The sequence below is a fragment of the Neoarius graeffei genome, chromosome 25 (assembly GCF_027579695.1).
Source record: "Neoarius graeffei isolate fNeoGra1 chromosome 25, fNeoGra1.pri, whole genome shotgun sequence".
NCBI lineage: Eukaryota > Metazoa > Chordata > Actinopteri > Siluriformes > Ariidae > Neoarius > Neoarius graeffei.
Genome location: NC_083593.1, coordinates 19,849,190 through 19,876,577, shown reverse-complemented (window position 1 = coordinate 19,876,577; position 27,388 = coordinate 19,849,190). Strand labels below are relative to the sequence as shown.

General features: G+C 45.0%; 1 protein-coding gene across 1 annotated transcript in view; it reads left to right on the top strand.

The window, feature by feature from the left end:
* Positions 1–27,388, top strand: part of si:dkey-5g14.1 (lysosomal proton-coupled steroid conjugate and bile acid symporter SLC46A3) — a 51,900-nt gene that overhangs the window by 1,879 nt on the left and 22,633 nt on the right. The window contains exon 3 of the mRNA XM_060908313.1: positions 9,696–10,563. Coding sequence (XP_060764296.1) covers positions 9,696–10,563 — 868 coding nt within the window. The remainder of the gene's footprint in view (positions 1–9,695; positions 10,564–27,388) is intronic.

Here is a 27,388-nt window from a genome sequence, read left to right as displayed (position 1 = left end):
AGGGCAAGCAGCATCATTTCGCGCCTCTTCTCCTGCTGGCCAGAGCATGCAGACATCAGTCAGAGTGCAGACCAGACCACCAGAAGCTGGAAGCTGGATTGAGTCATCGTACTGAATTTCCTACTTTTTTCAAACTTTCCTGATCGCTATCAAAACAAACAAAACTTCCGGCTTGATTACGTCAGCATTCGAAAGAGGGCGCGTACATCTTTTGACAATCCCTGTGTCCGAAATTGCTCGCTACTAACTATATAGGGCACTGTATAGTGGAGACGCCATTTTGTAGTGCTGTCCGTGCTGAAAGTAATCAAATTAAAAGTCTCAAATTTGATTTAATAAAAGACAGCAGCAAAGAAGAAAGTATTCAGCCTTGATTTAAAAAGAACTGAAAGCTGCAGGTACTTCCATATCTTGGCAGGCTGAGTGGTATGCTGGGGCACCTCTTGCCAGCAGACCAGGATATCTAGAGGGAACTTGTGCGGTTCAGTGTTGACCTGACCATCCCCAGCTTCAAGGAGGGAGAGAGCATCGTGGAGTGGTGGGGTCATGTCTTCGACAAACCAGACAAGTGCCCCTCCCTGGGTGCGCTGGCTAAGTGTTGCCTCTCCATCTTTCATGGACCTAGAGTCGAGTCCTCATTTAGTCTGATGAACGATGTAATTGATCAGAGGAGTGACAACATGAATGTGGAAACATTTAATGCAATACAGATGGTCAAGTACACGCTGATGTCCAGGGGGAAGACAGCTATGCAGCTCTTTAGAAGGGAGGACGTGAAGTTTGGGGAAGTGGACAGAACATTGTGCAAGAACATTAACTCTGCAGCAGCCACATACAAACACCAGCAGAGGGTGAACAAGGAGGAAAAGCAGCAGCAGCAGAGCAAGTATGGCTCTCAAGCAACTTGCAGTGCTCAGCAGGCCAAGAAACAGACTGCTGAAGGAAAGAAGTGGGCAAGGCTGAAACATGTGGCAACTCGGCGAAAATGGGCCATGGAGACACTGGTGGTCCAGGCAAATAAAAGGAAAAAATGATCACTATTCCTTGTGTGTTCTCCACTTTCTTCGTTCTGTTATTCACATTTTTTTCCAGGGCATAATTTCACTATAACTACATGTATTTGAATTTGTATTTGTACTGTATGTCCTTGTGCAAATGTCAATACAGTATACTTAGTAAGGAGGCTATAATATTTATTCTGGGGGAGGACCCCCCAAACAAAATAAAACAACACCAGAACCCACGTCACCACTCGCGCACCCTTCTCACCTTTTTCACCCCTGACCCGTTTTCATGCCTGAACATCTGTTTAACTTATAACGTGAAAGTAAGGTCAGTGTTTCCCACAGACCAGGTAGCAATTTGTGGTGCTCCACTGTGCCGATGAGGGAATCGTGCGCGGTGGTGTCGTGGCGGTCGGTGGAGTCGGTCATTGGGGTGTATGCAAAATGTTTACAGCGGGCGGTGTTCAAACATACAGTATTTTTCTTCAGAGTCACCTGCTGGGACTATTTTAAAGCTACAAGAAGCATTTGAGATTATTCAGTTCAATCTAAATTCTTTTAAGTTCTTTAAGGGTTATTTTACAATCAGGGTCCAAAATTCAAATTGATTCAAACTGGTTCTTGTACCAGTTTTTAAGTGAAGGACAAGTTAAAGAACAGATTTCAGGTAATTTTTTGACATGTGTATGGTAGTTTTGTGTAATCTGCTATAAGATGGGAGAAACAAATGAAGTGATTCTCGGAGAGGACTTTTTTTTTTGACAATTCAGAATCCACTACTTCCATAGTGCTTTTAAATATAAGGCTGTAAGCTTTGTGTTAGTTGTCTCTAATATTTATGTCCCAATATCTTGACCACATTTTAGGATGAAAATAATTATTTTAGATATGTTATTTTATATTGAAAAATTAGCTGTCTCGGAGAGGACATTTTTTTTGACACAATTACATACTAATTTGATCAAAATAGTCTGAAAACTTACTGGCATTCAACATTAAAACTTAACTATGTTTCCAATGATATGGAACCAAATATTTGTTTTATGATATAAAGAATGATTTAAGTGCATCCCTTTTGGAGCTACCTGTGGTCAAAAAAGCACTTTTTCTAAATGACACGAGTAATTTTGCTAAATATGACATATATTGCCATACATTCACCAAAAATAATGTTATCACCAAAATTTTTTTTGCATGGTAAATAGAGCTATCACAGGGCTACAATAAACAACCAAGTTTATTTAATCAAGCCTTTTGATATTGAAGATAATAAGTGTTAAATGTGATTTTTAGCTTGCGTACCCTGATTGACAGCTAAAACAATTTTTACCAGAACCCTGCCTGGTTTCATTCCTTGACCCAACTTTACATTACAGGGCAGGCCATTAGTTTGCTGGGCTTGATGTTGGTGGAAAACCTGTCTTTTAAATTTATGAAAATTACTCACCAAAATTGAAGTTAAAGTTTAGTTTTTACCTTAGTTTTTTGCCTTTTTGGTGGCAATCTTTCAATCATTCTTTAGTTGACATTCAAGGAATAAATTGCAAAAAACAAGCTGGAGGTTTTTATTTTAAATATTGAACTCAACACTTACCTCAACCAATACTAAAATGAAATAAATAGTATAATGTAACAACAAAATAATAATAAAATAGATAGCATCAACTAGGCATCCCCGCGAGTATAACATATTTAGGCGAGTGGGAAATCCTTATTTATTGTGAATGTCAAGCCATTATTAATAACTTGCATGAATGCTGAAGTGGGATAAACAGGATAATGCAATAAGGCTGGTTCCTCGCGTCAAGCTGCTACTGTATGCATCAAAATTGGTTTGTAGCCTGACTCAGGGATGTCCGTTTCCTGTAAGCCAAGAAGGCTATGATAAAGCTCATCACGAGCACGACGTAGGCTACCTTTTAAAATAAGGGGTCGGAAGGCGAATCGGGAAGGCTGTGTTATTTTTAATTAGCCTAACAGGCCTATTTGCAGTCCGGGTATATGCGCAACGGCAGGCATGTGTACATGCCTCTCTGTCTCTCTCGGTCTCTGTGTGTGGGTGTGTGCGCGTGAACGAGAAGAAAGAGCACTATGAATGAACGGAACGATATGCAACGGAATTTTTTTTTTTTCTTCCAAAATCGCGAGTCTGATTGTGTGGCAATAGGAATCCATTGTGTGGCGCTGCGCCACACAATGGTCTATGTATGGGAAACCCTGAAGGTTAATAATATAACTCAGATTACACATTTTTCAGTTTTACTCAAATTAGGGTGGTGCAAAAATGAGTACACCCCACAACAAAAACTACTACATCTAGTACTTTGTATGGCCTCCATGATTTTTAATGACAGCACCAAGTCTTCTCGGCATGGAATGAACAAGTTGGCAACATTCTTCAACAATGACCTCTTTTAGTGACTGGATGCTGGATGGAGAGTGATGCTCAACTTGTCTCTTCAGAATTCCCCGAAGAAAATAATTTCTTTACACCACAAAGGTGAAGGCTACAAGCAAAGCTTTACTTATCAGTTAGAATACTGTAGCAAAAGTGGTACAAAAATGTAAGAAAGATGGAACTGCAACCGTCTCACAGAGACATTAAGGTCGTCCACGGAAGTTAACACCTTGACAGGAGCGTCTTCTGATGAGAAGGGTTGAAGAAAATCAGCATGCAAGTTCACTGCAGTTATCTAAAGAAGTAGAAAGCCAAACTGGGGTGACTATTTCCCGTGACACAATACGGCGTACGCTGCAGAGGAATGGCATGTATGGATGCCGTCCATGAAAGAAGCCTCTCCTAAAGCCCAGGCACAAAAAAGCCCGCCTAGAGTTTGCCAGGGCCCGTGCTGACAAAGATGAAGACTACTGGGACTCTATACTCTGGAGCGATGAGACCAAGATAAATGTTTTTGGAACTGATGGCTTCAGAACTGTATGGTGTCGCAAAGGTGAGGAATACAAAGCAAAATGCATGGTGCCTACAGTGAAACATGGTGGTGGCAGTGTCCTTATGTGGGGCTGCATGAGTGCTGCTGGTGTCGGGGAGCTGCATTTCATTGATGGCATCATGAATTCACAGATGTATTGCTCTATACTGAAAGAGAAGATGCTACCATCACTCCGTGCCCTTGGTCGTCGTGCGCTTTTCCAACATGACTAAACGCACATCTAAGGCCACTGTTGGATTTCTGAAGAAGAACAGGGTGAAAGTGATTCAGTGGCCAAGTATGTCTCCTGATCTGAACCCAATCGAACACCTACGGGGAATTCTGAAGAGACAAGTTGAGCATCACTCTCCATCCAGCATCCAGTCACTAAAAGAGGTCATTGTTGAAGAATGGAAAAAGATTGATGTTGCAAAATGTCGCCAACTTGTTCATTCCATGTCTAGAAAACTTGGTGCTGTCATTAAAAATCATGGAGGCCATACAAAGTACTAGATGTAGTAGTTTTTGTTGTGGGGCGTACTCATTTTTGCACCATCCTAATTTGAGTAAAACTGAAAAAATGTGTAATCTAAGTTATATTATTTACCTTACTTTCATATTATAAGTTAAACAGATGTTATATTAAACTTTGTCTTGTCAACATTTTGGAAATTGTTTGTGTTCATTGAGATATTGTTTAAAATGTTACTTTTCAAAGGGGGTGCACTCATTTACGCTGAGCACTGTATGTTTAGATTAGCGATACAATTTTGCTGCAATTAATCACAATTAATCGAGTTTTCTTTGGAAGCCTGAGGCTTGTAAAAATGTATATTCATTATTCGTAATGATGTATAATGTGCAGTCAGCATAAATGTTGAATCAACACAAAGGAAGTATTTAAGAAGCTTTTATTTGTCACATGTACAGTCATCCATCCATCCATCCATCGGGCAGCATGGTGGTGTAATGGTTAGCACTGTCGCCTCACAGCAAGAAGGTTCTGGGTTCTGGCCTTTCTGTGTGGAGTTTCCATGTTCTCCCCATGTCTCCGTGGGTTTCCCCCACAGTCCAAAAACATGCAGTTAGGTTAACTTGGGGCGGCCTTGGGCTGAAGTGCCCTTGAGCAAGGTACCTAACCCCTAACTGCTCCCCTGGGCGCTGTAGTGTGGCTGTCCACTGCTCTGGGGTATGTGCATGTGTTCACTGCTTCAGATGGGTTAAATGCAGAGAATGAATTTCACTGTGCTTGAGTGTGCAAGTGACAAATAAAGACTTCAGTCAATTCATCCATTATCTGTAGCCACTTATGCTGTTCTACAGGGTTGCAGGCAAGCTGGAACCTATCCCAGCTGACTATGGGTGAGAGGCGGGGTACACCCTGGACAAGTCGCCAGGTCATCACAAGGCTGACACAGAGACAAACAACCATTCACACCTACGGTCAATTTAGAGCCACCAGTTAACTTAACCTGCATGTCTTTGGACTGTGGGGGAAACTGGTGCACCCGGAGGAAACCCACGCAGACACGGGGAGAACATGCAAACTCCACACTGAAAGGCCCTCGCCAGTCGCTGGGTTCGAACCCAGGACCTTCTTGCTGTGAGGCGACGGTGCTAACCACTACACCACTGTGCCGCCCCCACAGTGAAATTCCTCCTCTGCATTTCACCCACCTGAAGGAGTGAACATATGCATGCACACACAAGTGAGCAATGAGCACACGTACATACCCAGAGCAGTGGGCAGCTATACTACAGCCCTGGGGAGCAGTTGGGAGTTAGATGCCTTGTTCAAGTGAACTTCAGCCATGATACAGAGGCAGGGGAAAGTGCTGTTAATTCACTCAAGTCCACTCACACTTATCCCGCTGGTCCTAGGAATTGAACCGGCGACCCTTTGGGTCCAAGGCTGCTTCTCTAACCTTTAGCCATTGCCTGTCAGTAGGAGGGCCATCTTCTTCTTTGGTGCCTCTGGTTCTGTTTCCTCTCTGGAGGGTTCTTTGTCCTTCAGCATCTCACTCAGCTTTCGCCACACCTCTTCCCTCTCTTCTCCGGGCAGGCACCTGAGTGCCTCTTCTCTGGGCAGGTCCTTGAATCTGGGTAATCACCTGGAACATTTCTTGAATTTTCCCTGGTCTTCACTAATGTTGATGGGCTGACAGTATGTGGCAATCAATTTAGCAATTGCATTGGTTAATTAGCCAGTGTTTCCCCCTACCATTATATTGGGGAGGTTCTCACACACACACACACACACACACACACACACACACACACACACACACACACACACTTTTAAGGTCCGGAAAAAAAAATCTGTTGTAAAAATTGTTCTAATTATTGTAAAATAAATGTGAAGACTTAAATATGACTCCTTTAACTGTTCGGGTCCAAATGCTCTTTAACAGGAGCCGCAGGGAAGGTTCCTGCAGGTGACCATCCTTAACCAGACCCCCCTCCCCAACCAGTAAACTTGGGGGGAACACTGTGAGCTGTTGTCACTTTGTTGACAGGCCTGCACTCTGGCAATGTAGTTTGATGAACACGGCTAACGTTAGATACTGTCTCAGTGCTAGCATCTTTGCTAACATCTGCAAATACCCCTTTTCCACCAAATCAGTTCCAGGGCTGGTTCGGGGCCAGTGCTGGTGCTGGTTCACAACTCGTTCAACTTGCGAGCCAGCTGAGAACCAGCTTGCTTTTCCATCGCTCGCGGTGCTAAGAGAAGACACGTCATTACGTCGCTGTATACGTCAGTTACGTCGCTATGTTTGCATAAACCTTGGCGCGAATATCGAAGCAAAAACAACGTGGAAGCAGCAGCAGCAACAACAACAATAATAATAATAATAATAATAATAATAATAATAATGGATGACTTCGTGTTTGTACAGCTGCTGCTTCTCGTCGCTTAAAAATGGCGATCTTTCGCGGTCTTGTTATTGTTGTCGGTCTTAACAACTCCGCCCCCCCGCTGACGTAAGCGGTTCTTTCCTCTGGCCCAGCAGAGAGTTGGTGCTAGCCTGGAACCGGTTTTTCTGGCCCCAGAGCCAGTTCTTTGTCAGTGGAAACAGAAAACCCGGTTCCAAACTAAGCACTGGCCCCGAACCAGCCCCGGAACTGCTTTGGTGGAAAAGGGGCAAAAGACGTGCTTTGCCTGAATATGATATTTCAGACTTGTTGTACTTCAGTGGAAAGACAGTTCATCACTGCAATATGTGCAAACAAGTTTGGTTTTATCTAAACGTCCATCTGGAAGCTTTTTAAAATGAAATTTGCTGTTCAACACACTCAGTCATCGTGTTATTTGTGTAAATACCTGGGTGTACTCATGGACAGCTCACTTAGCTACATGGCATGTTCACATTGACAGTCTATGCACTAAACTCCAGCAGAGGATGTATTTTTTAAGACGACTAAGACTGTATGGTGTTAGTAGCAGGCTTCTGTTTTTATTTTTTCAAATGGTTTTAGAAAGTGTGATACAGTATGGCATGGAAACCTGGTATGGGAATCTGACTGTCCAGTTGAAAGCAAAGTTGGGGCGTCTGGTCAAAACTGCACTTAAAATTGTTGGTCATACAGATCAAGGTTATATGCAATCTCTCTATGAAAAGTCAGTGCTCAGGGAGGCACTGAAGATTTTAGATGACCCCACCCATATATTGTACCAGGAATTTACTGCTACCCTCAGGGAGACGTTTTAGAACACCACATTGCAGACTGAACAAATATAAAAACTCTTTTCTACCAACTGCCATCAAAATGCTCAATGACAGATAGCAGCCATGCTATGCAGTACACAGTTTTTTTTTTTAATATAGATATAGTTTTATGTTTTTTATGTATAGGTCTATGTTTTTATGTGTTCCATGTATTGTCTTAATGTACCGTATGAATGTTGTATGTGTTGCAGTGACTGTTTAAGCCTAATACAAATTTCCCCCCTGGGGACAATAAAGTACACTCTACTCTCTCTAAAGAGTCTGCGTTGGAATTATGGGAGGAAGTTGGGGTAAAACTTGGTAACATGATTTTTTTTTTTTTAACGTAAATTAATCACGGGCGGCACGGTGGTGTAGTGGTTAGCGCTGTCGCCTCACAGCAAGAAGGTCCTGGGTTCGAGCCCCGGGGCCGGCGAGGGCCTTTCTGTGCGGAGTTTGCATGTTCTCCCCGTGTCCGCGTGGGTTTCCTCCGGGTGCTCCGGTTTCCCCCACAGTCCAAAGACATGCAGGTTAGGTTAACTGGTGACTCTAAATTGACCGTAGGTGTGAATGTGAGTATGAATGGTTGTCTGTGTCTATGTGTCAGCCCTGTGATGACCTGGCGACTTGTCCAGGGTGTACTCCGCCTTTCGCCCGTAGTCAGCTGGGATAGGCTCCAGCTTGCCTGCGACCCTGTAGAAGGATAAAGCGGCTAGAGATAATGAGATGAGATGAAATTAATCACATTAAAGTTTTCATATTAATTGTAAGCGTTAACGTATTAACATTTATGTTTAGGTTGAAATATTTGTGATGTGCTTTGTGATTCTGGTGTTAATGTGTTAGTTGATATGGTATTCTGGTTGTTCCTGTGGGAAGTTATGTTGTGAGTCACGCTGACATCACAGGGTGACATCACTAGTGCAGCTACAAAGGTGTTTAATAGGAGAAAATTTCCTCGTGATTTCAAATATTAGGGGTAATTAGGTTGCTCTGTTGGCTCCTAAAAGCAAATTAACAAGGGCTTATTTTCACATTCTCGAGGAATCTAATGTCGAGCTCTCAGGACACTGAGCAGCTGAGTTATGGCAGTGACTCAGCAATCTACAAGCTGACATTTGAATGCTTTGGAGTCTTACAGATTCAAAGACCAAAGTGCTGCTGCATCACTCCTTTTAGGTACTGATGAAGTAAGGTCTTTGGTGCTACTTTCAACAGGCAGTCAAACAACATTGTGTGTCATGTCGTTAACCAAATTGTCTGCGAACCAAAGTGAAAATAAACCAATTTCTCATCTCTCATTATCTCTAGCCGCTTTATCCTTCTACAGGGTCGCAGGCAAGCTGGAGCCTATCCTAGCTGACTACGGGCGAAAGGCGGGGTACACCCTGGACAAGTCGCCAGGTCATCACAGGGCTGACACATAGACACAGACAACCATTCACACTCACATTCACACCTATGCTCAATTTAGAGTCACCAGTTAACCTAACCTGCATGTCTTTGGACTGTGGGGGAAACCGGAGCACCCGGAGGAAATCCATGCGGACACGGGGAGAACATGCAAACTCCGCACAGAAAGGCCCTCGCCGGCCACGGGGCTCAAACCCGGACCTTCTTGCTGTGAGGCGACAGCGCTAACCACTACACCACCGTGCCGCCCCCAATGCAAATTAATTAAACAAAAAAATGTCAACTTGGAATTTCATTACAAAATAAATCTTGAACATCAAAGATCACATAAAGTCGTTCATGGGGGATTTTTCCTTTAAAAATTCCTTGCCCGTCTGCTAGAGCAGAGGGACGTGGTGCAGGCTTTCTGACACTTCATCAAATCTCTGTACTTGTGCCAAAATATTATTAAATCCTCTCCTAACTTCTGCATTCTGCTTCCTCTTTCCACTTTGTTTTTCGAGCACCATGAAAAGCACCTTTTGCGCCGGCTGACAGCAGTATTGTTTTCTACCTCATGTATTTTCCCCCTAGGCAATTTGCACAGTTTCATCCTTGTGATTATTTGTTTATCATTTACTGTACTTTTTGTCTTTTCTCAGGAAGTGCAAAAAGCAGCCTCGCTGTTCTTCATGTACTCGGACCTTTTCTGCATGATCCCCAATCTCCTGGTGACCCTTGTCCTGGTGGCTTATAGCGACCGGCGTGGACGTAAAATCACCATCATTCTCCCTCTTATCGGCTCTCTGGTCTACTGCTTGTCCTTCCTAGTAGTGTCCTTCTTTGAGCTTAACCTCTACCTGCTAATTGCAGCAGCCATTGTCAGCTCACTCTTCGGTGGCATAGGCACAATCCTGGGAGGCTGCTTTTCCTACGTGGCTGATTTGTTCGAAGATGGAAAGCAGAAGATGCTGCGTATGGCCGGGCTGGACATGATGCTCGGGCTTCTCTCAGGCGTGGCTTTAATCTCCACTGGCTACTTTATGCATGCGACGGGATTTAACTGGCCCATTTTCACTGCTGCCATGTTCCATGTGCTCAATCTGGTTTATGCAGTCTTTATTCTGCAGGAGAGCAGGGAGATTGACAGCGTGGCTTATGCTGAAACTAACAGTCCTCTATTGCCAAAGCTTACACTCGGGATCTACAACCTCTTTGCACAGGGAACCAGGAAGAGGAACTACCTGCTCGCACTCTTGATTATCATCTTCTGCTCGTTCAGCTTTGCGAACTTTGGAGGCCTGAATTTGATCACGCTTTATGAGCTGAATGAACCACTCTGCTGGAACGAGATCCTCATTGGCTATGGCGCGGCTCTCTCCACGGCTGTGTTCATTGTCAGCTTCATTGGTGTGTACGTGCTCTCACGCTGCCTCTCTGAAACGAGCATCATCTTCATTGGGATGTTGTCCGTTTTCACAGGCTTTGCTATGATGGCCTTCATCAAGACCACGCTTCTGATGTTTCTTGGTAAAGTTTCCAATGAATTCATCACAGTATCTGCTTATGACTGCATACATTCAAACAGGGTGACATTTTAAAAAAATATATACAGTGTCTTGCAAAAGTATTCATCTCCCTTGGTGTTTGTCCTGTTCTGTCACATTACAAGCTGGAATTAAAATGGATTTTTGGAGGGTTAGCACCATTTGGTTTACACAATATGCCTACCAATCTGTGGTTGGTTGAAGAGAGCAACTGGACTTGCTTGAAGATTCTTGAAAACGTTTCGCCTCTCATCCTAAAGGCTTCCTCAGTTCTGTCTGACTAATAGGGAGTATCCAGTATTTATCCTCTCATGGATCATCATAGAATCCGAATCAGAATGCTGATGGCTGCATTGTAGGTGGCTGATAAAAGATGTCATAGACACCCACCTCTTTTGTCATCTTTTATCAGCCACCTACAATGCAGCCATCAGCATTCTGATTTGGATTCTATGATGATCCATTAGAGGATAAATACTGGATACTCCCTATTAGTCAGACAGAACTGAGGAAGCCTTTAGGATGAAAGGTGAAACGTTTTCAAGAATCTTCAAGCAAGTCCAGTTGCTCTCTTCAACCAACCACAGATTACTATGTACCTGGATGACTGAGATTCTTCACAGATATAATATGCCTACCACTTTAAAGATGCAAATTGTTGTTTTATTGTGACAAACAATAATTAAGAGGAAAAAACAGAAATTTGGAGTGTGCATAGGTACCCCCCCCCAAAAAAAGAAAAAAAGTCAATACTTTGTTTTGTAGAGCCACCTTTTGCTGCAATTACAGCTGTAAGTCTTTTGGGGTATTTCTCTATTAGCTTAGCACAGGGGTGGGCAAACTTTTTGGCTCAGGGGCCACATTGATTTTTGAAATTTGCCAGGCGGGCCGGGCCAGCACCAAATTCATACATATCGAACATAAACTGGAAAAGCTTTAGTGTTATTGTAAGGCCTTCACTGACAGAGACCCAAATGCAGATCAGATTGACATTTATTTTAGTTCTCAGTCAACAAAGGCAGAGCAGAAAAATGCTTGCAGTTCAATAGATTGGCACTGGATCCATCCAGAAAAGTAACACACACACACACACACACACACACACACACACACACACACACACACACACACACATGATAGTAAGAAAAGTAGCACACTTAATTCTTAAATTACATCTTTGAGCTGCCAGGATGAGTAGGATGCCAGTGTATTTGTATATTTGTATCATTTTATACATACAACTAAACTGCATATCATTAAATTGAACTAAATTACATATCAGTACATATCATTTTTGTACATTTCACTGAACTCATAGATTTACACCCGAGTGTTTTTTTTTTTTAACCATCCACTTCCAGCCTGCCAGTACAACCAACCACCATTAGTAGGAGAGGTACCACACCATTCCAACATGTTTGCAGTTCAACAGTTTGGGTACCACACCATGCCAACATGTTTGCAGTTCAGTGGTTTGGCACTGGATCCATCCAGCCCACAAAATCAAACAAAACGGCTCAAGAAAGCAAAAAACTCCAAACTGGTTTTCAGGTTCAAAGTCACTCACTGAAATATTTCCAGTCCTCAAAAAATCAAAACACAGGTTCCAAACAGGTTTTCATATTCCAAAAGGCCACTCATAGATCAGAATAACCTCCACAGGCAAAAGTCCAGGAACAGATATAAGCAGAAGGAAGGTCAGCTGCTCATAATACACCTATAATAGCAGACAGGGACATAAATGAGGGGCGGAGCAGACACCCAAAAGCACACGGTACTTAAAAACAAACACCAGCACTACAGCAGCCACCCACGACAACCAAAATTACTAAGAGTTATACTTTTTATATTATTGTCTGTAAACATGTGACTACCATCTTATTACAGCTCCAACATAGTTTTAAAAAGAGAAAGTGTTAATACTCCCATTCACTCAGCAACCGCTGAGCTGTATTCGTCCGTGCTTGCGCTGACTGGTTGTTAGCATAATTAGCATGCTTGGAGGAAAAGTGCCGTTTGATGTTATATTCCTTTAAAACTGCAACGGTTTCTTTGCAAATAAGGGATACAGCCTTTGATCGGACTTCAGCAAAAAAATATTTAGTTGTCCATTCTTTATTGAACACCCTGCACTCACTGTCCACTTTTCTTTTTTTAGGACCACTCATTGTAAAGTTTTATCCTGTGTTCTCGAGATCATCAGTGGCACGGGCGCCAGAATGATTTCCATGGCACGCTCTGCACCACTCTGCAAATGTAATCTCGCTTGAATACGACTGACTGGAAAGACGGATCTCTAGAACACCTGTCTACGTGATAACACTGACGCTTATAGTTTATAGATCTGCTCAATCGTGTTTATATGATTGTCTTCCGCGGGCCGGATTAAAAACGCCAACGGGCCAGATGTGGCCCACGGGCCGTAGTTTGCCCAACTCTGGCTTAGCACATCTAGCCATTGGGATTTTTGCCCATTCCTCAAGGCAAAACTGCTCCAAGTCCTTCAAGTTAGATGGGTTGCATTGGTGTACAGCAATCTTCAAGTTATGCCACGCATTCTCAATTGGACTGAGGTCTGGGCTTTGATTAGGCCATTCCAAGACATTTAAATGTTTCCCTTTAACCCTCTGGGGTCTGAGGGTATTTTCTGGCACTCTGATATTGGCATACTCTAATTTTTTTGTCAATTTCAACAAATCTAAGCAGTATTTTCAAAGTCATATGACTTTTTTTTTTTTTTTATTCAGCGCAAGTTCAGCTACAATAATATCCATGTAGTATCTATGTAATGATTGTACTTTTAAAAAAAAATAACAACAGATTTTGGAGATGTTGTAAAAAGCAGTTTTAGAACTGTTGGAATGCGTGATAAAACATAACCTTACCCATTCTGTCGAACTGTTTTGGTCACTTGAGGTGATTCTGTTCAGTCTTAGGAATGTATCAAGCACAAAAACTTAATTCTGGTCCATTGATTTGGACAATTAACCGGCCATCAAAAAATTTATGTCCTATTGTTTTGGGATAAGGGGTATTCAGTGGGAGGGGTATTCAGTGGGAAGGGTAAAAATTTCCATTCATTCAATGAGAAGAGGGAAAACCTCTCCCACTGCCATCTCTTAATCCCATCAGATTAACTCTTAATCCCATCAGGTCAAGTCACAATGGGTAGGTCATGTTTTTTCACACATTCCAACACAATTCTAAAACTGCTTTTTACAACACCTTCATTTATCTGGTATTTGACTTTATTTTGGTATTTGACTCTATTCAGTGTGTCTTGAAATGAACTCTTGTACTACTTTACTCAGTTTAGAGCCACAACCAACTCTGTTACACAATTGCTCTGTAATTTTGCTCTAACTCCAAATTTTACTCTCTAAACTCAAAATAGAGCAAAATTAACTATTTTGAGGAAAACACTTTTAACTCTGGAAAAAATTGCTCAGTCATTTTTCCTGTGTCTGCACTACAGCGCACACACATCAACCGATCTGCTCATAATAAATAGAAAAAATATTTACAGTTACTCGAGTTGATCTTTGGCTGGATCGAGTCGAAGTTTGGGGGAAAAAAGGCACCGCTCATCATTAGTGTCACAGTTCTCAAGATTGAACCAAATTGCTGTCCTGAATCATGAAATGAATCATGAATTGAATTGCTGTCCTGAATCATCCGAAACGCATAAAACCTGTATGCCGTCTCGCAACAGATTTTACCTCCAAATAGCCTAAACTACTGTATGTCTGACAGACTTTATCCTGTTTACGGTCGGCGTTTCCACCGCAAAAGAGAAACCAATCGAAACTGAAAGAATGAAAGTGATTATCATGTTGTTACCATGTGAATAGTCTTTTATGAATGCGTAAGTGCATGCTCAGCGATCCGACTTCGGTGTGACTGAGTTAGGTGACAAGTTTTATGTTTCATCTAATTTAGGTAATTTAAAAACTATAATAGTATTTGGCAGTAGGCGCATTGGAAAGTATAAAGTTTGTCAATATGTTTCTCATGCTTGTATGATAATAACTCATAAAGATATTAATCTAAATACATGACCTACTCATTCTAAACCTGTCAGGCTTCGCTGGCAAAACTCTCGACTCCAGAGGGTTAACCACTCCAGTGTAGCTTTAGCAGTACGTTTAGGGTCATTGTCCTGCTTGAATGTGAACCTTCGTCCCAGTCTCAAACCTCTAGCCAACTCAAACAAGTTTTCCTCTAGAATTGCCCTGTATTTAGTGCCATCCATCTTTCCTTCAGTCCTCACCAGCTTTCCTGTCCCTGCAGATGAAAAACATCCCCACAGCATGATGCTGCCACCACCATGCTTCACTGTAGGATTGGTGTTCTCAGGGTGTTGGGTTTGCGCCACATGTGGCATTTCCCATGATGGCCAAAAAGATAAATTTTAGTCTCATTTGACCAGAGAATCTTCTTCCATGCGTTTGGGGAGTCTGCCACATGCTGTTGGGCAAACTCCAAACGTGTTTTCTTAAGCAATGGCTTTTTTCTGGCCACTTTTCCATAAAGCCCCGCTCTGTGGAGTGTATGGCATAAAGTGGTCCTATGGACAGATACTCCCATCTCCGCCGTGGATCTTTGCAGCTCCTTCAGTGTTATCTTTGGTGGCTTTGTTGCATCTCTGATTAATGCCCTCCTTGCCCGGTCTGTGAGTTTTGGTGGGCAGCCTTCTCTTCTCAGGTATGTAGTGGTGCCATATTCTTTCCATTTTGCGATAATGGATTTAATGGCGCTCCATGGGATATTCAAAGTTTGGAATATTTTTTTATAACCCAACCCTGATCTATACTTCTCCACAACTTTGTCTCTGACCTGTTTGGAGGCTCCTTGGTTTTCATGTTGCTTGCTTAGTAGTGTTGCAGAGTCAGGGTCCTTCCAGAACAGGTTGATTTATACAGACATCATGTGACAGATCATGTGACACTTTGATTGCACACAGGTGACTCTTAATCAGCTAATTATGTGACTTATGAAGTGAATCGGTTGGACTAGCTCTTATTTAGGGGTTTCATACGAAAGGAGGTGAATACCTATGCACACTCCAGATTTCTGTTTTCTCATCTTAATTATTGTTTGTATGAGGAGGACAGTTGGCCAGGGAGAGAACGGCATAAGATGGAGACTAACGACGAAATTAAATTATCTAGATTTCGCAGATGATGTAGCATTGCTATCCTCGACAAGAAATCAAATGCAAGACAAAACCACAAGAATAGACATGGAAGCGAAAAGGGTCGGTTTTAGAATAAACCTTGACAAGACCAACATCATACGAATCAATGCAAAGAACCAAGAACCAATCAGTATTTCGGGTAAAAACATCAAAGAAGTTGAAGAGTTTACTTATTTTGGTGCCAAAGTTAACAAGGAAGGAGGCGGGATGGAAGATCTGCAGAACAGAATTTCAAAAACAAGAGGGACGTATGCTAGGCTAAATAAGATCTGGAACTCCAAGAACATCTCAAGAAGAACGAAGATGAGACTGTACAAGACCCTGGTCTTGCCCGTCTTGATGTATGGATGTGAGACCTGGAAAATAACTAAGAGTGATGAACACATTCTTGACGTGTTTCAAAACAAGTGCCTCCGGAGGATTTATAGCATACAATGGTAAGATCATATCACAACCAAAGAATTACTAACAAGGGCAGAAATGTTACCAGTGAGCCAGGAAGTAAAGAGAAGAAGATGGAAATTGATTGGTCACATCCTAAGACAGCACACAACGAGCGATGCAAGAACGGTGCTAAGTTGGAGACCAGAGGGGAAAAGGAGAAGAGGAAGACCAAAAACAACGTGAAGAAGGACGGTGGAGAAAGAGATGAAAGAAGGAGGATGGGGTTCGTGGGACGAGGTGCGATGCGTTGCGATTGACAGAGAGAGATGGAAAGCTTCAGTGGAGGCCCTATGTGCCACATGGCACGTGGAGGATAGGTAAGTGTAGCGAGATTCAGGTATGGGTGGAGCACAGAAGACGGCAGGACAGAGATCAGGGTAAATATCAGGCTTTATTGCCGCACTTTACAGTCGGACACTTCAAAAGCCACACTCGGAGACTCGCACACACACAAACACTCTGTAGTCTCCTCTCGGGAAGCTCCCCTCCGCTCTCACTCTCCCTCCTTAAATAGGGCGCAGTTTACTGGGGAGAACACACACAAAACACAGGTTAATTACACTCAGGTGTAGCGATTCTGCCACTTACCTTCCCCGACTCCGCCCTCCTGTCACAGACCGGCGCTTGACCACGCCCCCGCTGCCACATACCCCCACTGCCCGACTCAGGCCGGGCGCCTGTCCGGCCCGCAGCCGACTCCCCCCCCCCCCCCCCCTTGACGGGAGAGGAAGTCCGCCACGACCATCTGCGCCCCTAGCCTGTGGACCACCTTGAAATTGAAGGGTTGGCGCGCCAGATACCAACGGGTGATCCGCGCGTTGGCATCCTTCATGCGGTGGAGCCACTGGAGGGGCACGTGGTCCGAACAGAGGGTGAAAGAGCGCCCCAGCAGGTAGTAACGGAGGGCGAGGACCGCCCACTTGATCGCCAGGCACTCCTTCTCGATTGTGCTGTAGCGCCCCTCACGCACTGACAGCTTTCAGCTGATGTATAAGACTGGGCGATCCTCTCCCTCCACCCGCTGGGACAAAACGGCCCCCAGCCCTCTGTCCGACGCATCCGTCTGCAACAAAAAAGGGAGAGAGAAGTCAGGGGAGTGCAAAAGTGGCCCCCCACACAGTGCAGCCTTTACCTCAGAGAAAGCCTGCTGGCACTGCTCCGTCCACTGGACCGGATCTGGCGCCCCCTTTTTAGTGAGGTCAGTCAGCGGGCTGGTGACGTCCGAATAATTAGGTATAAACCTACGATAATAGCCAGCCAGCCCCAGGAACTGCCTCACCCCCTTTTTGGTCTTGGGCCTCGGGCAGGCCGCAATCGCTGCTGTCTTATTAATTTGGGGACGCACCTGCCCGTTACCCAAGTGGAAGCCCAGATACCGTACTTCCACCCGCCCAATCGCACACTTCTTTGGGTTGGCAGTGAGCCCCGCCCGCCTCAGTGACCTAAGGACAGCCCTCAGGTGTTGCAGGTGCCGCTGCCAGTCATTACTATAAATAATGATGTCGTCTAGGTAAGCGGCCGCATAGGTGGCGTGGGGCCGGAGGACCCGGTCCATCAGCCGCTGAAACGTAGCGGGCGCCCCAAACAGCCCAAACGGAAGTGTGACGAACTGGTGTAAGCCGAACGGTGTGGAAAAGGCCGTTTTTTCCCGGGGTAATGGAGTCAAGGGGATCTGCCAATATCCCTTCGTCAAATCCAGTGTCGAGTAAAAGCGAGCCATGCCTAGTCGATCGAGCAGCTCATCAATACGAGGCATTGGGTATGCGTCAAATTTAGACACCGCATTGACTTTTCTATAGTCCACACAGAACCGGACCGAGCCGTCGGCCTTAGGAACCAAGACCACCGGGCTGCTCCAGTCACTGTGGGACTCCTCGACGATGCCCATTTCGAGCATGGCCTGAAGTTCTTCCCGAACCACCTTTTTTTTGTGTTCGGGTAATCTATAAGGACGGCTACGCACTACCACCCCCGGGGGCGTCTCTATGTGGTGTTCTATGAGGTTAGTGCGACCGGGCAGGGGCGAGAACACATCCGAAAACTCGGCCTGCAACTGGGCGACCTCCGTGAGTTGCGTCGGGGAGAGGTGGTCTCCACAGGGGACCGGAGAGGTACGAGATGCCAATGTCCCTTTTTGGACCTCCGGCCCCAGCTCCGCCTTCTCCGGAAATACCGACACCAACGCCACGGGGACCTCCTCGTTCCAGAGTTTTAGCAGATTGAGGTGGTAGATCTGTAGCGCCCCCTCCCTGTCCGTTCGCCTAACCTCATAGTCGACATCCCCGACTCGCCGTGTGACCTCAAAGAGTCCTTGCCACTTGGCGATTAATTTGGAGCTCGACGTGGGCAACAGGACGAGTACCTTATCTCCCGGAGTGAACTCTCTAAGGCGCGTGCCCTTGTTGTACAGGCGGGTTTGCCATTCCTGGGCCTGCCGCAAATTCTCCTGAGTTAGGTGGGTGAGCGTGTGGAGTTTTGCGCGCAGATCCATAACGTACTGAATCTCGTTTTTGCTCTGTGAAGGTCCCTCCTCCCAATTTTCCCGCAGTACATCTAAGATGCCGCGCGGCTTACGCCCATATAATAATTCAAACGGAGAGAACCCCATGGAGGCTTGGGGGACCTCTCGCACTGCAAACAGCAAGGGTTCGAGCCACTTATCCCAGTTACGTGCGTCCTCACTTACGAATTTTTTGATAATATTCTTGAGGGTGCGATTGAACCGTTCAACTAAACTGTCTGTCTGTGGGTGATAAATGCTGGTGCAGATCGGCTTAATACCCAGTAGCCCATACAGTTCGCTCAGTGTTCGTGACATAAACGAGGTGCCCTGGTCAGTCAGAATCTCTTTCGGGATTCCAACCTGGGAGATGACGTGGAAGAGGGCCTCTGCAATACTGCGTGCTGAGATATTGCGAAGAGGCACCGCTTCCGGGTATCGCGTTGCATAGTCCACCAGAACCAATATAAAGCGGTACCCTCGTGTTGACCGATCTAATGGCCCGACGAGATCCATCCCAATTCTTTCGAACGGGGTCTCGATTAATGGTAGGGGGCGCAAGGGCGCTTTTGGAATGGTCGCTGGATTTACTAACTGGCATTCGCGGCACGCCATACACCACTTACGGACGTCGCCGTGAATCCCCGGCCAATAGAATCGGGCCATTATCCGGGCGAGTGTCTTATCCTGCCCGAGGTGTCCAGCCATGGGATTAAAGTGAGCCGCCTGGAATACCAATTCCCGGCGGCTCTTTGGAATTAACAACTGGGTGACTCGCTCTTTTGTCTGAGTGTCCTGCGTCACTCGGTATAACCTATCCTTCAAAATGGAAAAATAGGGGAAGGATGGGGGTGGCGTTCGGCTGGAGCGTTTGACCATCGATTACTCTCACTTGGTCAAACGCGTGTCGCAGAGTCTTGTCTCGCGATTGTTCCAGTGGGAAATCCGCGAGGGATTCCTCATTAGAAAGAGGAGAGGCCGGGCGCTCCTCACTCTGTCGCGGAGATGACGTAGACGGCTCTGCGACCGCAGCTCCAGCCAAAGCGACACCGGGACCCTCCCCTATCAACCGGCAGGACCCACTCTTTACTAGGTGTGCCATCAAACCCCGAAATCCCGGCCAATCAGTCCCCAAGATCAAAGAGTGGGTAAGGCGAGGATTAACCGCCGCCTTCACTATTGATTTTTCCGCTCTGAAATGTATGTGGACCGACACCAACGGGTAGCTGTGAATATCCCCGTGCACACACAACACCTTCACCCCTTGTGCTCCCCCCAATGCCTCGTCTTGCACCAGGCTTTGGCGGATCGAGGTCTGATTGCAGCCTGAATCCACCAACGCTTGATATGTAGCCCCTTGTACACTTACCGGTATGCGATACGCTCTGGCCCGATCGAGGGCAGCCTCTGGCGCGTCGGGGATCCGCACCACCGCCCCCACCTCCATCGCTGCACACTGTTGCTGCAGGTGGCCCGGTTCCCCGCAGCGCCAGCAAACCGGCCCGGGCCTTCCCTCTGCAGCTGTGTTCTGAGGCTCACTCACCTGGGGGGGAGAGACAGACACAGAAGGGAGAAACGGGAGGGCACCACGGGTGCGGCGGGCCGGCTGGGGTGGAGCCGGCCCCCGCCTCCGTGGTGGGGGAATGGGGCGAGGACGGGACACGGGAGGAGGGGGGGGGGGAGGAGAGAGAGAAGAGGAGAGAGAAGACGATGTCGTTGGTTGTCCTGCCGCCGGAACAGCCGCCAGATGATCCTCCGCCAGTCCTACGGCCTGATCCAGCGACGCCGGGCGGTGGCACTGGACCCACTCCGCGGTTCCGGCTGGTAAGTGGGCGATGAACTGTTCCAGCGCCACCTGGTTGATGATTCCCTCGGCGTCGCCATCTTCGGCCCTCAGCCACCGCCAGCAGGCGTCCCGGAGCCGCTGGCCAAACGCGAACGGGCTGCCGACTTCCTCCATCCGCAGCGCGCGGAAGCGCTGGCGCTGCTGCTCCGGCGTGCGCCCCATGCGCTGGAGGACAGCCCGGCTAAGGTCGGCGTAGGCCAGCCGGCGATCGGCGGGGAGCTGTAGTGCGGCCAGCTGCGCCTCTCCCGTCAGGAGGGGGAGGAGGCGTGCCGTGCGCTGCTCCATCGGCCACCCCGAGTCTTCGGCGACCTGCTCGAACAACGTAATGAAAGCCTCAGGGTCGTCCTGCGGGCCCATCTTGGTTAAGGTGAGGGGAGACGGGCCCGCGGCCGGGGCGCCGGTGGACCCCGCCAACGCGAGGAGACGCCGGAACGCCTCTCGATCTTCCTGCTGAGCCAGCACCAGGGCTTCGTAGCGGCGCTCCTGCTCCTTCCGGAGCGTGACGAGTGCCTGGTGCTGGCTCTGCTGAGCCGTGGCGAGGGCGTGGACCAAGTCTGCGAACGGGGAGGATTCCATGGGGCTGCAGGACTGATGCTCCACCTTCCCGGGTTTCAGCACCACTGTAGTGAGATTCAGGTATGGGTGGAGCACAGAAGACGGCAGGACAGAGATCAGGGTAAATATCAGGCTTTATTGCCGCACTTTACAGTCGGACACTTCAAAAGCCACACTCGGAGACTCGCACACACACACACACACTCTGTAGTCTCCTCTCGGGAAGCTCCCCTCCGCTCTCACTCTCCCTCCTTAAATAGGGCGCGGTTTACTGGGGAGAACACACAAAACACAGGTTAATTACACTCAGGTGTAGCGATTCTGCCACTTACCTTCCCCGACTCCGCCCTCCTGTCACAGACTGGCGCTTGACCACGCCCCCGCTGCCACAGTAAGGTAAGGTAATTATTGTTTGTGTCACAATAAAACAACAATGTTCACCTTTAAAGTGGTAGGCATGTTGTGTAAATCAAATGGTGCTAACCCTCCAAAATCCATTTTAATTCCATCTTGTAATGCAACAAAACAGGACAAATACCAAGGGGGATGAATACTTTTGCAAGACACTGTACAGTTGTATATTTATTAACATGGCAATCAAATTTATCCAGAAAGGTAAGAATGCAATCTGAACTGTATTGCACAAGTCCCTTTGTATAAAAGCACTCCGTGGCGGCCAGTTCCTGGTTGCAAATGGCTTTGTAACACAGTGCTTGATTCTGATCAGTCAGAAGGTGTTGCATAATTGTTTATAATGGCAGGACTATGACGGTAATTTCCCTGAAAGGTTTATATCCGTGATTATGTCCTAATACAGGGGTTTTCAAAGTGTGGGAGAGTCAGCCCCCCCTCGGAGAGCAAATAAACAACAGCGCCCCCCCTTACAATTTTTGTTGTTGCTATACTTAATGTTCCATTCGTATTTTTAAAAAAAAATGGTTGTTGTACACATTATTTTTTTCTTTTTCACATTTTAAACATCTGTGCTTTTTAAAACATCTTGTTTTACACATTTTAAACATCCCATAGCATCGTTAGGTAGCATCTCTTGGCAGACAACACACTGTGGCAGTGGAGCATCTTCAGATCCAGTCCATGAAAATCCAAACTTTAAATAATCGTGGTCATACTTCCTTCTTTTTCCAGTCCCCCAGGATTCCGCGGGCCTTTTTTGTGATTGTTGTGGGCTAAAATGTCTGATGTTGCAGGGGTTTCCAAAAAAATTGCGATGAAAGTTGCGGTGTTTTTTAGGTTTTTATTGCGATTGCATTGTGGGAGGAAGTGAAAGTTGCGAGAAATTGTTGCGATTTTCTCTTTTTGTGATTAAAATTGAGTGATATGTTAAATATTAAGTTATTACTGAAAAACTATTGATTAAAAAAACAAAGAGAAATGGTCCTATAAACAACTTTACCAATATAAAAGATTACCAGGACTACAAAAATGCAGAAAAATAGGCTTTACTTATCCAAATGCACCTGTTGGTTCAAAAGTTAAAGTGCAGAGAACCTCACAGCACAACATGAAGTTACCTTAAAATATAATATAAATGCCTCAGCTTTCATGTAAGAAAAAAAAACTATTAATACTAGTGCTGTGTGCAGGCAGTCTCTCCTGAAGACTAAATTAAACAATAATTATAAACTAATAAAATAAATGGCTCAGGCTTCATAGAAGAAAAAAAACAATTTGAACAGAATCTCACAGTATGATGCTGAAGCTGCCTAAACAATGGAAAATAAAATACCATTTTGGCAAAAATGTTGGCATCCATTAACTTCTTTCATTAAGTAAAAAAAAAAAATAAAGTGCACACAGTCCTTCACTGTAAACATAACACACTTCAGTGTTGCCAGATACTGCTGACGTTTTCCAGTCCAAAATATGTTCAAAACCCGCCAAAATGCACTTGAAATCATCCAATCTGGCAACACGACGCGCATGCTGCTTCTCTTGAACACACGGAAGTAAGGCGGAAGGTAGTTTGTCGACGTCACCTCAAGACGACGCCAACGATTGGTCAAATTTGCGGGAAAGTTGCGGTGATTGGATATAATTGCAACACCGCCATGAATTCGCGGGGATTGGTTGAATTTGCGCTGAAGTTGCAAATCGCAACATCCTGGAGGCTCTGTTTTTTTGCTTGGCCCAGACTTTGTCTCCTCACTCACTGTAGCTTTAGGTACTAAAAACCGATCCATTTTGTCTCTCACGTTGCGCCCTGAAGAACTCTGGCACCCCACACTTTGAAAAGCCCTGTCCTAATACATTACCATTTCTACAGTAACAACTTGCCCAGGGACTTGTATGGTGAAAAATTCACATAAATGGATTCAGAAAGCATATGCAGTCATTGCTAGAGCAATGTGGTTTATCGGTAACAGGACAAGCTGCATTATTTTCTTCTTAACCACAAGAGATAAAAAAGTGAGCCTGGGGAGGGAACAGCCATTTATAGCTGTTATAACGTAAGATTTGTTTTGCAGATGCTTCACTACATTAAAGTGCATATCACGGGTAAATTCAGGAGCAAGATCAATGTAATTCTCCTATTTTATATTAAACTTTGGTCAAATATCTGTCACATTTTGCATTTTGTGGAATTTTTTACCTTGCGCAATACCAGAAAAATTCAGTTGAAATCAAGCCATTTGAGGCGAATTGGTCCACTTCTGAAAAAACTTGGCATTTGAATTTCCTGGCAAACGTTGATTTTCGTGACGTCGCGTGCGGGACGCCTCCCTCTGAATCCTACGTCAGCGCTGGTTTGTTTATGAGAAAACGACCTGGTGGTTTCCTGCAAATTTCTTCAACGTTATCATGTAATTATTAAAATGGTTAACAGATGTATCGTAGGAGGGTGTAACAACACCAATCTTGATGGGATTACTACTCATCGTTTCCCAAAAGACCGGACAATGAGAGAGAAATGGGAGCGCTTGGTCTACACAGGCTGTGCACTGAAACCGTGCAAAGCTCACGCAGCCTGCTGGCGCTTCCGCAGGTACCGTCATGAATCTGGCTCCAGACTCCCTTGGGATTTTTCCAGACGCGTTTTGTTATTTTATTTTTTTCTGCTGTAGACAGATGGCCTTGTTCAAAATTACCCTTCTGGATGAGTGTTTTTTGTACTTTCGTATAACAACCCCCCCCCCCCCCCCCCCCCCAAAAAAAAAAAAAATGAAATTGGTCCAGGATATGCACTTTAACCTTAAGTATAAATGGCTTAAAAAATAATGAAATGAAATGTTTAAAAAACACAAACAAACCAACTATAAATAGCAGTAAGCCAGAATTAATGAAAGTCAGTATTTGGTGTGAGACGACTATAGTCTCAGGTACAGTGAGTGCAGTTTGATAAGGAAATGAGCTGTAGGTTTTACTGAGCATCTTGCAGAACCCACCACAGTTCTTCTGGACACTTTGACGGTCACACTCGCTTCTTAATTTTGCACCAAAACCCAGTAGCCTTCATCATTGTTTTCTTTTTTAATCTGAAAAGTGGTCTCTTACGTAATATGCTGCTCAGATACAAACGTTTTTTTTTCCCCTGTAACATTTAATTTTGTGCTGCAAAATGAACGTTTGGGGGCGGCATGGTGGTGTAGTGGTTAGCGCTGTCGCCTCACAGCAAGAAGGTCCGGGTTCAAGCCCCGTGGCCGGCGAGGGCCTTTCTGTGCGGCGTTTGCATGTTCTCCCCGTGTCCATGTGGGTTTCCTCTGGGTGCTCCGATTCCCCCACAGTCCAAAGACATGCAGGTTAGGTTAACTGGTGACTCTAAATTGACCGTAGGTGTGAATGTGAGTGTGAATGTTTTTCTGTGTCTGTGTCAGCCCTGTGATGACCTGGCGACTTTTCCAGGGTGTACCCCGCCTTTCGCCCGTAGTCAGCTGGGATAGGCTCCAGCTTGCCTGCAACCCTGTAGAACAGGATAAAGCGGCTAGAGATAATGAGATGAAAATGAACATTTGGAGCACTAAAATGTTTTTGTACTGACCTGATGATGTAGAAGTCATAAATTAGAACTCTATAACAAAGTACGTTCATACTTCCACTGTTCTGATAAAAATGATGACTAGGTAGCTGTGATGTTTTGGAGCTAAACAGGTGAATTTTGTTCATTTCCCCACCAGTCCTTTATCTTTTGTTAAACCAGAAAAGCTCCAACATGTACAGTAGATGATCGCTAAAAGCAACAGGAGTGAAATGCTGATCAGTAATGCGTCAAACCCCCATTGATTTAGCCATATCTCTAAGGACACAACAAAAAAATGATTTTTATTTTTTCTTCTAAATGTGCTGAAATTGCATATTGATTTCAAGGAGACACTGCCCCTGCATGTTACGTATCCTGGAAACATGTCTGTTGTATTTCAGTTTCGTAGCATACTCTAATTACACCATATAGCCAAAAGTATGTGACCATCACAGACACGTGTGCTCATTCCAAAACCATGGGCATTAACATGGAGTTGTCACCCCTTTGCTATTGTAATAAGCTCCACTCATCTGGGAAGGCTTTCCATTAGATTTTGTAGCATGGCTGTGGGGATTTATCCATTCAGCCACAGAAACATCAGCAAGTTCAGGCAATGATATTGGGTGAGGAGGTCTGGGGTGTCATTGTGCCTCCAATTCATCCTAAAGGTGTTCGGTGAGGCTGAGGTCAAGGCTCTGTGCAAGTCACTCGAGTTCTTCCACACCAAACTTGGTAAACTCTGTGTTTATGGATCTTGCTTTGTGCACAGAGATGTTGTCATGCTGGAACATGTTTTTCTCTTAGTTCAGAAAATCTTAACACTACAGCATACAAAGACATTCTATACAGCTGTGTGCTTCAAACTTTGTGACAACAGTTATGAGAAAACTGACATACAGTGGATATAAAAAGTGTACACACCCCGTTAAAATGATAGGTAAATGAGACCACGGTAAATAATTTCAAAACTTTTCCCACCTTTAATGTGACCTATAACCTGTACAATTCAATTGAAAAACAAATAAATCTGTTCAGGGGAAAAATATAAAAAAAAAAGTACAATAAGCTGGTTGCATAAGTGTGCACACCTTTAAACTACAACCCCGATTCCAAAAAAGTTGGGACAAAGTACAAATTGTAAATAAAAATGGAATGTAATAATTTACAAATCTCAAAAACTGATATTGTATTCACAATAGAACATGGACAACATATCACATGTCAAAAGTGAGACATTTTGAAATTTCATGCCAAATATTGGCTCATTTGAAATTTCATGACAGCAACACATCTCAAAAAAGTTGGGACAGGGGCAATAAGAGGCTGGAAAAGTTAAAGGTACAAAAAAGGAACAGCTGCAGGACCAAATTGCAACTCATTAGGTCAATTGGCAATAGGTCATTAACATGACTGGGTATAAAAAGAGCATCTTGGAGTGGCAGCGGCTCTCAGAAGTAAAGATGGGAAGAGGATCACCAATCCCCCTAATTCTGCGCCGACAAATAGTGGAGCAATATCAGAAAGGAGTTTGACAGTGTAAAATTGCAAAGAGTTTGAACATATCATCATCTACAGTGCATAATATCATCAAAAGATTCAGAGAATCTGGAAGAATCTCTGTGCATAAGGGTCAAGGCCGGAAAACCATACTGGGTGCCCGTGATCTTCGGGCCCTTAGACGGCACTGCATCACATACAGGCATGCTTCTGTATTGGAAATCACAAAATGGGCTCAGGAATATTTCCAGAGAACATTATCTGTGAACACAATTCACCGTGCCATCCACAGTTGCCAGCTAAAACTCTATAGTTCAAAGAAGAAGCTGTATCTAAACATGATCCAGAAGCGCAGACGTCTTCTCTGGGCCAAGGCTCATTTAAAATGGACTGTGGCAAAGTGGAAAACTGTTCTGTGGTCAGACGAATCAAAATTTGAAGTTCTTTATGGAAATCAGGGACGCCGTGTCATTTGGACTAAAGAGGAGAAGGATGACCCAAGTTGTTATCAGCGCTCAGTTCAGAAGCCTGCATCTCTGATGGTATGGGGTTGCATCAGTGCGTGTGGCATGGGCAGCTTACACATCTGGAAAGACACCATCAATGCTGAAAGGTATATCCAGGTTCTAGAGCAACATATGCTCCCATCCAGACGACGTCTCTTTCGGGGAAGACCTTGCATTTTCCAACATGACAATGCCAAACAACATACTGCATCAATTACAGCATCATGGCTGCGTAGAAGAAGGGTCCGGGTACTGAACTGGCCAGCCTGCAGTCCAGATCTTTC